At 40.1% G+C, this 13,048-nt stretch overlaps 1 protein-coding gene across 1 annotated transcript; it reads left to right on the top strand.

Annotated features, from left to right (window-relative positions):
• Nucleotides 1-2,137: 2,137 nt before the first annotated feature.
• On the top strand, nt 2,138-13,016 carry dna2 (DNA replication helicase/nuclease 2). Its single transcript, XM_005733254.1, has 25 exons — nt 2,138-2,575; nt 2,742-2,807; nt 3,031-3,964; nt 4,219-4,315; nt 4,654-4,803; nt 5,054-5,237; nt 5,461-5,609; nt 5,863-5,985; nt 6,270-6,510; nt 6,600-6,714; nt 6,867-7,023; nt 7,141-7,329; nt 7,592-7,834; nt 7,935-8,048; nt 8,175-8,284; nt 8,526-8,635; nt 8,741-8,869; nt 9,057-9,149; nt 9,300-9,493; nt 9,628-9,717; nt 10,413-10,626; nt 10,863-10,952; nt 11,107-11,292; nt 11,385-11,531; nt 11,711-13,016. The coding sequence occupies exons 1-25, from the start codon at nt 2,546-2,548 to the stop codon at nt 11,762-11,764; spliced, it is 4,209 nt and encodes a 1,402-aa protein (XP_005733311.1). The 5' UTR covers nt 2,138-2,545; the 3' UTR covers nt 11,765-13,016.
• The last annotated feature ends 32 nt before the right edge of the window (nt 13,017-13,048 follow it).

The raw sequence follows: 13,048 nt of genomic DNA on the forward strand, positions 1-13,048 counted from the left end.
ACTCTTCATTCATCGTGTGTGTGGGTGTGTTCCTGTCGAGTTATCTTTGTGAGGACCGAAATCTGCATTCTACTATACTTGTGAGAACCAACAGTCACTTGTGAGGACACACACACCGGTCCTCACAAATTCGAAGGCATTTTTGAGGCTCAAAATGGGGTTTTAGTGTCAGGGTTACACAGGGCTTGTGTGTGTGTGTGTGTGCGTGTGTGCGTGTGTGTGTGTGTGTGTGAGAGAGGCCTAGTTAACTTCTCTTGCTATTAAAAAACCTTGTGTTTTTGATGTAAGGCAAGGTAACAATAACTTTGTGTATGCGACATTTGTCACAAGCATGTGAAATTAGATTAATTGTGTGAGGTATTCACACTATAGTTTTCAATTCGTTATTCATTACCAGAATTATTATGGATGTGATGAGTCACAAAGGTTATATGAGCAATCAACAAAAGTCAAAGTAGCACAAAATGTGCCCGGATTTGCTTTTATTGGGTTCTTTTAAAGTATCTCAGATCCCACATTTGAGCAGGGGCAGTCAAACATGAGCAGGAAATGACACCAGCTCAGAGCACCTGAGATAGTTTTGTCTTTGACATTTCTATTATTTTTTTTAAACACATGAAAAACAACACATGCTTTAATATACCTCCCAGTCTGCATATGGAAATAAGGTGAGCGAAGTGTATTAAATCCAAACAGCATAGCTATCTGGATTTCCTAAAGCTCCTGTCAACCTGAAACAAAGCTCATTTTCTGCTAAAATACCTTCATTAATTCATATGATTTATCTTAATTCATTTATTTTTTTGCAGAAACCAATCCATCCATGGATCAATGTTTCGAACAACTCGGCACAAGCATGTCAGGAGAACACCTTCAACTCCTGGAGCTGTGCGTCCATCAATGTATTATCCAAACGAGACAAACGTGCCAAAACTTTCTGCTATCTTTTCCTATGACAGCTGAACTTTACATTTTGAGTAGTTGCTATTTACACCTTGAAGAAAATTATTTATTGTCCTATTCATGATCCTCCCATCAGCCTTTTTATATTATATATTTCGGGCAACATAACGTTGCAGTTGTAGAAGCTGAAATGTAGCGCAAATATTTAAAAATATTTAGATGTCAAAGGTGAGATTTTACACAAAGACTTCAGACACTTCAGTAAAACAAAGTCTGCTGGTGTACTAAATGGTGATGACTGATTCAGAATAGTACAACAAGATTTAAATTTATGTCTGCGTCATTAAATCAGAACTTTGTTTCTTCTCTGATAAAATAACATGTTGAAGTAGCTGCTCTTTACAATTACTCAGTTATTCAAACATTCAAATGTGCAATAAATTTAAAAGAAAAATCCAGTTCAATCCACTGGGCAGCTATGGAAAATGTGAAGAAGGGCAATTTTGGACTTTTACCTGTATTTATAGTCTTGCTGATAAAGACTTCTCTCAAGACCACTCACACTACACTAATAGATACACAATTAAATGACAATGGCCACAGTAAAATAAAAATTAGAAACTTTATGTGAATGAAAAAAAGACTTTCTGCTTTATATTTAGAGGACAGTCTGGGCAATGAGCTACCAGAATTTTCAGTAATTTTGCACATTTATTTCCTACAATTTAAGCCCAAACGTTTGTGCTGACAGGTTTCTTTCATTTGCTACAGCAGCATTTCTTTATCATATAGAAACACTAAGACATACTGTTACTCTTCTCATATCGAGTTTTATGTTATGTTAAATGTTAGTTTAATGTCTTTACACCGTCAGAAATGGCATTTTCACTGGTTCTGCTCGCTTAAGGTCAAAGTGGGCTGTATGCAGCTCACAATATAAAATGAGTTTGCCATCCCTTCCCTAAAAGGAGCAACCAAAAGAAGGTTTGTCTAAAAAAACAGAACGTAAATAAAAATATAAAGTCGATAAAAAAGCTGACAGATACTGTATGTTGTAGTTTAAAGCAAATTCACCCTGATACTAATTCCTGGGAAAATAAATACATATCTCTTGCAGTGTCATTTTTATTTCATATCTAATAAAATTAAATAAAAAATTAATTCACGTAAAACAAACTTTCGATTTTTTTAAATTTATTTTCTTGCCATTCATGTATGGCTGTTAACCGTTGGGTGACAGCATGATTCATCACTTTACTTCCTGCCCCGCCAAAAGTTTTCTTTTCTTTAGCGGAACTGCGTAGATGTAATTTCCGTTCCGCGAAACTGAAAATCGGCGCGCAGGGCTTTTAAACAACCTCAATAGCAGACAGAGAAAATGAATCACATCGCTGAACCAGCATCGTAGTTTCTTCAAATAATGGAGCAATGCGGTTAACTGTGGCCGGGACATTAGTGATTCATGTCGGTGTGGTGGAGATGCAGAGTCGGTCGAAATTAAATGAAACGAGCGGTCTTCTGGGAACTGTGACGGTGGCTGCTGGGGTAGGCTGCTCCTGACAACAGGATAACTACCAGCTCATTAAAGAAGCGCCCTGAAGCAGCTGTGTTCACACTCCTGGCTGCTGTTTAAACTGTCGCCATGAACAGGATGAAAATGAAGAAAGCCGAGGTGGGTTGTTGTCATAGTAATAATGGGTCACTGTTAATTGTGACACCTGGTTTAGTGCTGCTGCATCATCAGTCATCCACAGCTCCACAGTGTCGTGTTTATGTTGTTTTTATGTTTTGTTTTTTTGGTTCACCAATGTGAAGGGTGTCATTGTGGTTTCTTTCAGGTTCTTCGAGGCTTACCTGGGGGGCAGAAGAACATCTCTGCCTTCTTTTCCTCCCAGAACCGAAAGGTATCACTGTCCTGTTTCTTTTAGGTCTTATTACAGATGATATATTAATATCACCAATTATTGTCCTTATTGGTCATTAAGAACGATGATACTTACTAGTAATCTGTTCATAATGGTCACGTAATTCCATTCATATACTGTTCAGTCAAATATTTTAAGAACTAATATAGCATGTGCAGTATAAGATATGTATTAAATTACTTATTGAGTGTTTTGCTTGTAGGTCTTCCCGACTTCCACAAAAGTATCAACCACGGGTGCGGTCCAGCCCAAGACTGAGCCTCCAGTCAAAGATGGTGAAAGCTCTCTGTTCAGAGTCCATTCCCCATTAAAGAGGAGTGTCCTTGGGGACCTTGAAAACCTCCTCCCCTCCTCACCAGATCTCCTACTTTCTGTGCCTGAGACGCCAAACAGTCAAATCAGGCATACCTGCTCTCCCTCCTTTAAGAAGGACCTCAGCAGGGAGGAGGTGTGCCTGGCAAACCTCGGCCAGCTGTCTCCTGTCTGTCGCAATCCTCGCTCCAAAGGGCCAAATTTACGGAGAGTAATGGCTAAGGATGGAGGAAAAGCCAAGAGGGAAGATAGAATGTCTGGCTCCATGAAAAGGCTGTTCAGCCCCCCTGAAGAGTCACATGATGCCAAGAGACCAAGAACTACCAGCCCATTGACCACAGGAGCAGTGATTATGAGTAGAAGCCTGAAAGAAAGAAATTATATAACTGAGCCAGAGAAAACACCCTCCTTACCCACTGAATGTTCAGCAGGTTGTTATGACAAGTCTGTTGGTCACAGTCAAGGCACTGAATTGATCTTAAATGATGGTAGAAGCGCAATAATATCAGTGCAGTCTGTGTCTTCCCTCTCTTTGGGCCAAGAGAAGAAACCTCAGCAAGAACATGATGAGCAAGATTCTGGTTTTACTTTGATAACGGAGCAGACAGCAGCTGAGGCCGAAACCAGCAGAAAGCTACACACTAGTGTGGAAAAGGACACTCCTAATGCACATGTGCATGAAACCAGTGCTCAAGCTATCACACCTGCACTGCACGGAGGTTCAAAGGAGAGAGAGGTTCACCCAAACGTAAAAGAGACCATAAGAACATCGAAGAAGGTTGGAGATGGAGACCAAAAAACACAGGATCAGGAGCAAAATGGCGGTATGACCTTCTCTCTTATTTTCACATAGTTTCCTGTGCCAAATGCAACCATTTTGCCAGCATGCTTTAATGAATTAAATTTTCTCCTGTCCAGGCTGTGCCAGAGTTACAAATGTTGAAACTTCTTGTAGTCTTAAAGAGCAGAAAAAAATAGTACAATACACCTTACCATGTCTTTGCTTGTAGTTTGATTTGAATTTCTATTTACTAACCTTTTATGCTAAAACACTAAAAACAAACAATTTACAACACAGGAACGGCTCCTGCGTGTCCCATAGAAGAGCGACTGGATGAGAGCTGGTTTGCAGATCAGATGGAGCATAACGAAGGTCTTAAGACCAAAAAATCCCGGTGAGAATGACACCAAAATGCTGACTTGGAAAGGGGAAAAAAGATGAAGAAGCCCTGATGGACAAAGTATCTGATTTTGGGCTGAAGGATTTGATGTTAATGTGATATAATTAGCATTGCCTATGAAAAAGAACCATCAGTATTTATGCAGACCTACTAAAAAAGGCAGAGATTTGCCAGGTTGATGCAACAGTCATCTTTACTTAAAACTGATGAAACTGATGCTGCTGTCTTCAGTTTGTTTTTGCTCATTAAAACATGTTTGGATCAAGTGCATTCAGATTTTTTCTGAGGAAAATGGGAACACTTATGATAAAAAGTCCCTTCTGCCCTCACAGGAAAGTACCAGACCATGTAATCCTTTGTGGAGGACCGAAAAACCGTTACTGGGTCATGAATGTTGAAGAGAGACCTGGCCTCAAAACGCTGACCATCTCATGCTCCAAGCTTCTACATCCAGCCGAGACGTGCCTGCTTAGAGATGGATGGTAATAATGTGTTTGGACATTATCGGCATTTTATCACTTTTAAATCAGTATGTCTGGAAATTCATGTGACTACTTGCTGTCTATTCTGTGTGGTTTTATTTGTGTTGTTTGTTTTCCTGTGGATTTTAACTTGTTACATTTATACAGTCCATGATCATTGAAGAATAGTGTAATTGTACACTCTTGCATCATTATTCACTTCACTCTCTTTCTAATTCATTTAAAAAGATTTTTCCTTGGGTGTTCCCAGGGAGATGACACCTGTTCGTCCTGGTGATGTGGTGCATCTGGAGGGCCACTCTGATGGTGGATCCTGGTTAGTGGACAGGGAGCAGGGCTTTCTGGTTTTACTCCCTGATAGCCTCATCTCAGGTACCAGCATCTCCAGCTCCATCCGCTGCATGAGGCGTGCGGTGCTGGGAGATATGTTCAAGGTAAAAGGCTCTACTTGTGATGGTGTGGTGGACACTCATATTAATCACTAACAAAATAGCCACTTTTTTCTTTTAAAATAAAAAATGCAGTATTACTAAAATAAATTCTTATTAAGTGAGGTTTTTTTGTTGTTTCAAAGACCACAGTTAGAAAATAGATTTTAGTGCATAGTGTTCATCCTGCTTTGAACACATGTACTTTACTATGTTTATGTTTATGCAGAGTTTTGATGGTGGCAGCAAGCAAATGCTTAACGGCACCATGGTCCATGAAGTCTTCCAAAGAGCAGCTACAGCTAAAGATTTTTCTTCGGAGATGCTGTCTAAGCTCGCTGATGAGGCTTTGCACAGTCCTCGATATCTGGGAGATATGTAAGTGGTTAGACTGCCAGCACTGTACCCCAATATTTGATTGTTTGAATAGTTGTTGGGTAGTTATTCAGCTTTCATTTTCAGGATGCATTTTTCCCCTATATGGAAATGGAAATGCTGTATAACCATGTCAGTTTGAGCAGATGAAATTACTTTTTCACTGCAGGGACGGGTTGAAAATTCACTAATCGTGTGACATTTTGCATGTTTGGTTTATGTTCCTTCTTTGTTTTTGTCATGCATGTGTTCGTAGGTACAGTTTGGGTGTAACTCAGGAAGAGATGAAGCAGGAGCTGCATGATTATCTCCCCTCACTGGAACACTGGGCAAAGGAATACCTCAACTCTCAAACACCTAAAGCCATAAGCCTTAAAATGTATGTATGCATACACACACACAAATGTTATCAGCAATGCAGGAATAAACCTAATGATGCTCAATGTAAAGTTAACCATAGTTTAAAAAGTGATAGCAGACATTTAAAAACAGAAAAGAAGGTACAGGGGTTACTATGAAGCCCTGTGTCTAAGTAGAATAGACACTTCATTAACACCTTTTGTTTACTTATTTATTTCAAAATGGCTGCTTTGACTTAAATACTTGCCTAACACCAGTCAACACTTTGTTTATGCTGATTATTTGTGCATCTCTGCCTTCTAGCAGTGGTGGAGCTCCAAGTAGGTGTCAGGACTCGGGAGCTGTCGCTACTGTTACAGAGCTGGCAGACATAGAGGAGAACGTTTGGTCTCCGAGGTTTGGGCTGAAAGGAAAAATCGATGTGACGGCCCGGGTTCGAATCCAACGACCGCGAAATGGCTTTCACAGAATTCCAGAAGAAAAGACCATCCCTCTGGAGCTGAAAACTGGCAGGGAGTCAAACTCGATAGAGCATCGCAGTCAGGTTACTTGGCATAGACACTGATATGCAGACCAGTAGATTCAGATGAAAAAAGCCGTTTTAATCAGGCAAAGGTGTGTTTCTGCGTGCAGGTGATTCTGTACACTTTGATGACCTCAGAGAGATACAGTCCCGAGGCCGGCTTTCTACTTTACCTCAAGACTGGCAACATGCACCCTGTAGCACCCAGCCACATGGACCGCAGAGGTACTGTATGCCGACGCTTCATGTAGCAACCAACCTGAGCAAAATTCACATGAAAAGATTCAAAAGTAGGGAAACTTGGAATAATTATGCGTTTTGCAAAAAAAAAAAATCAAATTATCACATTTATTGCTAAACCTCTTGTTTCATGGCAGAGCTGCTGAAGCTAAGGAACACTTTGGTGCATCACATTCACAACTGTGTGGAGAAAGAGGCTGAGCGAAGCTGCCTCTCCAGGCTGCCGGACATACTGACCAACAGACAAACCTGCCAGTACTGTCCTCAAAAGAGAAACTGTGCCTTATATGAGAGGTAAGCCTTTTTCCCCCCTTTTTTTTGTCTTCCTTGTGTTGAAGGAAAGCAAGCGTCGCAATTTTTATAAAAATCCTCAACTTCTATCCTTCTTGCTTCATCTCCTTCACTTTTCAGGGCTGTGGATCGCAGCTCTGCAGTCACTGAAGATGTTATACATGAATTTATACAGCAAGAGACTGGCCACCTGACATTGCCTCATCTTAACTATTTTTCCCACTGGCTGCTTCTCTGCTGCTTGGAGTCTGTCACCATGGAGACTAGAAACAGCCGAAAGCGTGTGTGGCTTCAGACGGTTGAGGAAAGGTACGAAGCCAGACCTTCAAACAACAGATATGCTAAGAGTCTTTGGTTTTATCAAGATGTTGAGTTAAAGTTTACCAGAGAGGAAGGAAAAGCAAACAGAGACAGCAAACTTGCTCTTTCCTCTTAAAATTCAGCATAATCAAAAGACTCAGAGGTTGTGAATGAAGACAACTGCTTCACTGTGTAAAAATAAATAAATAATTTGCTTAAATTCCCTTGCTATAGTTCTGAATACTTTGTTTACCTTGGCTTGTGTTTCCAGTGAGAAGAGCGGGAGCTGCGCAGGGAACCTGCAGCTCAGCGGGCCAGTGATGGCTCAGTCTGAAGGTGTTTTCCTTCATCGTTTCCACCGCAGTCATGTTGCTTCGCAGCAAGGTTTGACCAACAGCAGTCTCTCCAGCAGGGATCGCATTGTCGTTAGCGACCTGGAGGGTCGCCTTGTTGGCTTGGCAACAGGTTACCTGTGTGAGGTCAGCCAGACAGTAATCAGCTGCACACTGGACAGGTTAGGAATAAAGGGGCAGTGAGTTGCTGGTCTTTAGATAACACAGATAAGCTCAGCTACCTGATTTTTCACCTGTTTTACTGTTGAATGTGCTTTAAAGGGACCTGTCGAAGTTCAGGGATGTGACATTTCGGCTGGATGGGGATGAAGGTGTGGTGGGCTTCAGCACCCACCTCACCAATCTCTCCAAACTGATGGAAAACTCTCAGGACAGGTGGGGACAGTAAGATGAAATATGAAGTTATGATTGTACAACATTTAGGTGACTTAATACAAATGATTTCACACATTTTACGCTTGGTATTTCTTGTATGGATGAGAATTTTTTTACTGTGTGCAGTGATCGTCTGAGGAAGTTGGTCGTCGACCTTCAAGCTCCAGAGTTCATCTCCAACCTCAGCTCTGTTTTGCCCAAGGAGGCTAAGGACACCGTGGCTGACATCCTCAAAGGTAACTCATCACTCATGTTGCTTTTTATTTGTTTTATCCTTTTTAAAGTTTCAGTTTTGGTTTACATTTTGCTACTATGACGTAGATCAAAACATATACATAGAATTTTATTAATAAGCGGATTCAAAAAATGTGTTTTTATAAGCACATTGTTAGCAGCTCTGCACAGGTGTTCAAATTTCAGTTTCATACATAAGTATTTGAAGCTCTGAAAAACTAATGAATTTGTGTTACTGTGTAGGTCTCAACAAACCCCAGAAACAGGCCATGAAGAAGGTGTTGTTATCTAAAGACTACACACTGGTAGTCGGCATGCCAGGCACAGGCAAAACCACAACCATCTGCACCCTGGTAACCACCACTATTAACTTATTTTAACCATAAATCAACGTTTTGTGTGTGCTGTAACACCAACTGTGACCTTGGTCCTTGTGTCCTCCTCACTTTTCTTCTTAGGTTCGTATCCTGCATGCTTGTGGTTTTAGTGTGTTGCTGACCAGCTACACCCACTCTGCTGTTGATAACATCCTTCTGAAGCTTAAACGTTTCAGAGTTGGTTTTCTGCGTCTGGGTCAGGGACAGAAGGTGTGATATCTTTGACAGTGTTAATGTCCACATTTTGTTTATACTGCAATGAACTTTCTATTTGTACTGATTTGTGCTGTTAAATAAAGTTGATTCAGTTTCTCATATTTGCACTAAAACTTAATGTCGATAACATTTAATAACTTTATGTAGTAATAAAACTGGTTTATTTTTTGGTTCTCTGCAGGTTCATCCAGACATCCTGCCATACACAGAAGAAAGTGTGAGGAAGAAGGGGGTTCACACTCTTTCAGACCTGGAACAGCTTTATAACAAAGAAGTGAGGAGTTAGTTTTTGGAAACAAATGCAACATTCACTGATTTTAAATAAACTGCCATCATCATTGCATTATCCTTTCAGACTTGTTTTTTTGTTTTGTGTTTTTTGCCGTATGGTTAGCCAAGCCTTGCTGTTCTTCTGTCTTTCCAGCTGATAGTGGCAACTACTTGTATGGGCATCAAGCATCCTATTTTTACTCGACGCCGCTTTGATTTCTGCATTGTGGATGAGGCGTCACAGATCAGCCAGCCTATCTGCCTAGGACCTTTGTTCTACGCCAAGAGATTTGTCCTTGTTGGAGACCATCAACAGCTCCCACCAATAGTGCAAAACCATGAAGCCAGGTCAAATATCTGTTTCCATAGTAACATACAGCTCATTTACAGGGTCACTGCTCAGAGAAGATTCAGCATTTAGGGAATCTGTCGAGTTGAGTGAGAATGTTTTATTTATTTGGGGGTTTTTTTTGGTCCTTTAGGTCACTTGGGATGGATGAGAGTTTATTTAAGCGACTAGAGCTGCATAGTGAAGCAGTGGTACAACTCAACGTACAGTATCGAATGAACAGGTAATCTACATCCAGGATAACACTGCATGATTTGTTAATCTGGTCTTCTGAAATCTAAGCAGAGCCTTTAAACCCACGCTGCTCTTTTTTCTTTGTTTGTTTCCATGTCACTAAGTGATAATCGGTCACGTACAATAAATAATCCAGCTGGATTTTATTAATGAGTCAGCATGATTCATTAGCTAATTATTGCCACCCCTCAGCTGTAAAATACTGATGGGGTGTTGTGTGGACACCCAGGTTTGTGGATGTGTTAACTTAAGAATAAGGTGACAAGATTTTGAAATTGATCGCCAGTGTTTTTATTATTTGAAAATGTTCAGTTGAGTTTTTATTGGTTTAGGTATTATTAGTTTATAGTTATTAGTTTATTATTAATTTAGGAAAAATCAACACAGATATTTCAATAAATGAATTGTATAACTGAATTATTAGAAAGCAGTGACTCAGTCTCAATAAACACATCCATTAATGCCACATCAGGCAAGATGTAAGACCTTATTTTTACCATAACACACACCACACCTAAGGATTTTTCCTCCCTTTCCAAGTTCACAAAATCATTTGCCTTCCTGTTTTTGTTTGGCTGGTTTTTGTTTGTTTTGACAAGTTTTGTTTTTTGTTGATTATAATCTTCGTGACAGCCACAGGTATATCCAGACCATGACATCTGTGTGTGTCTCTTATCTTTTTAGGCAGATCATGTCTCTCAGTAACTCTCTGATGTACGAAGGCCGGCTGGAGTGTGGCTCAGAGAGGACGGCCGCAGCGCTGCTCACCCTGCCCTTCCTGCTGTCTGTCCAGTCTGAGCTGAGTTCGTACTCTGAGGCTCATCCCCAGCATGCCCTGTCGTGGATACAGTCTACGCTGTTGCCGAGCAATCCTGTTTGCTTCCTGGACTGCTCGATGGTTAGTACAGTAAAGCGTACACTTCAAACATTTTATAATTTGAAATGTGTTGAGGTTGTAAACATAAAATAAAGCAGGTACACTGACTGGAAAAAAAGTAATTAAAATAAGATTGGGTTATTGTGTTGAGACCCTTTTTTTTAAATTAAGTTGGTTTCGTTTAATCACGTCTGACAGACCTGGTGTGTGTGTGGAAAGATGTTTGATTTTTTTTCATCTCTACTGGTTCATTTCAGGTGCCTGCACTAGAATCAGTGGAACAAGGAGGAATAAGCAATCACACCGAAGCTGCTCTCATACACACTCTGCTTTCACTTCTCATAAAAGTACACCAGTTTCCAAGTTTATGAGCTACTTAAGACATAATGAATTACCTATTTTAATATAATCACCATAATTAATAATGGAAAGTTTAAAAGTTCTATCAATTATTGGTAGCTGGTACTCATTTTAATCTGTGTTTATTCTTTGTGTTTTCAGGCAGGGTGTAAGCCCAGTGATATTGGTGTTATCGCCCCCTACAGGCAGCAGTTAAAGACAATTCTGGCTCTGCTGCAGTCGCCTGCATTCACTGGTGTGGAGGTGAACACAGTGGATAGATACCAAGGACGGGACAAAAGTCTGATTATTCTTTCTTTTGTCAGGAGCACGGCAGAGGAAGGAAACGTAAGTACTTCTCTTTTCATCGCCTTTTTTTCCCTCATGTAAGTGAGTGAATAGAAACCCGACCAGAGTCTTTCTTCCGTGTCTATTTAAAGTTAGGAGAGTTGTTAAAGGACTGGCGTCGCCTGAATGTAGCCATTACCCGCGCCAAACACAAGCTGCTGATGGTGGGCTCAGCCACAACGCTACGACGCTACACACCAGTGGAGAAACTTCTCAACCATCTTCAACAAGAGAACATGATATCCTTTAAAATTGGTTTTGGTTCTACCACTAAACCTTCCTTTATTTTCAGTAGAAATTGGACTTTAATCTGAACACTGTTGTAAATAATTCTAGTGATTTGTGTTTAACAGCGGGTCACCAATGTTCCCACAGTTTCTCTTTGACTTCTGTCTCTTTTCCTAAACTCTTACTTCACATTATCCAGCTCCCATCAGCTGCCCACAAGGCCTTACCCAGCATGGATCTGTGAGAGAAGCCTAAGAGGCCATGAAGGTGTATCAGCTCGTGTGTATGTCTCAGTGGAGTAGCACACGGTTATCATTCACCTCAACTGTGCAGAGATCTAAATGACCTAGAAGAGGCAGAATGTCTCTTTTTAAAACCGAATACTTGAAGTCTCCTGAAGATCAAACGGTCTGCAGTATTAGAAATAACACCTCAACTAAACAAACAATGTTATGAGTGCTACTGACAATGTTGATTTTCCTGTTTGTGTGAAATTCTGAATCTTTTCTTGTATATTTTTGTAGATCAATAGATGGCCAGGTGGCCAGTTTTTAATTCGACACTCTTAAAGCACCGCAGTTTTAAAGGTTTCCGTTATTGTGAGTGTTATGAAACAAGGTACTGAGACAGGGACCAGCTGAAAGGGCTGCATACATAATTGTACTGAATCTTTAAGTTGGTCTTACAGTTAAAATATGTTGGCGTGACACTATGATTGTTTAAAATATGATGCATAAACCTCGGTTTTGTCAGAATGTTCAAATACTTTATCAGATACCTCAATCTCAACACTGAGGACTTTTGGTACTTAAAGCATAGAAAACTTCCTGCTGTGAAAGGGTGGGGACAGCTTTCATGGCCAGATAAGCTCATACATGTCTGTCAGTGTGAAACTATCTCGGTCTTTAGCATAAAACAAACTAGAAAGCCATATCCATCGTCGTCTGTATGTGACAAAAGGTAACATCCTCCAGCTCTACCTTTTAGAGGTATAGTATCATTCCCCGTTTCCTATGATAGTTATAGTATTTAACCAGAAATGTTAACTTTAAAATAACTTAACTATATCAGTGGGAGTCACTACACTTGTCTGCAGCTAGAAAAACTACGTTTATTCAATTGTTTTCTCAGTAAAAACCTGTATGAGTCAGATCGGCAGAACTACATCTGTGCAGGAACAGATTATACAAAAAAAACATATCTTGATGACTTTTAGTTTCAGGAATATGTATTATTAGTATTATTATGTATTTAGGATCAAAACGAATCTGCACAGTATCAATTTTATCAGTTTAATCCATATCAGCTGTACTTAACTTTATTGAACCCCATTCATTATTAAGCAGCAAATGTGAAAAATTCTCCCAACCACAAGGCTAACTGTGACTCTTCTGATTTTTACCTGCTTTGTTCTTGCGTTTCTGTTTTTCCCATTTTAAAATCTTTTGGTTGTAATTTTTTTGCTGTAATGTTATGAATAAATGATAGAAATCCTAACAAAGCCTACAGTATGTTTGTCAGCTAAATC

This window comes from Pundamilia nyererei, unplaced genomic scaffold (genome assembly GCF_000239375.1).
Source record: "Pundamilia nyererei isolate P.nyererei 1_Seehausen unplaced genomic scaffold, PunNye1.0 scaffold00051, whole genome shotgun sequence".
Lineage (NCBI taxonomy): Eukaryota > Metazoa > Chordata > Actinopteri > Cichliformes > Cichlidae > Pundamilia > Pundamilia nyererei.

Bases quoted from the DNA above. Each gene is read 5' to 3' on its own strand.
- dna2 (XM_005733254.1), top strand. From the start codon at position 2,546: ATGAACAGGATGAAAATGAAGAAAGCCGAG. The intron at 4,316-4,653 runs GTGAGAATGACA...CTGCCCTCACAG, and splicing joins CTTAAGACCAAAAAATCCCG to GAAAGTACCAGACCATGTAA. The intron at 6,511-6,599 runs GTTACTTGGCAT...TTCTGCGTGCAG, and splicing joins CGATAGAGCATCGCAGTCAG to GTGATTCTGTACACTTTGAT.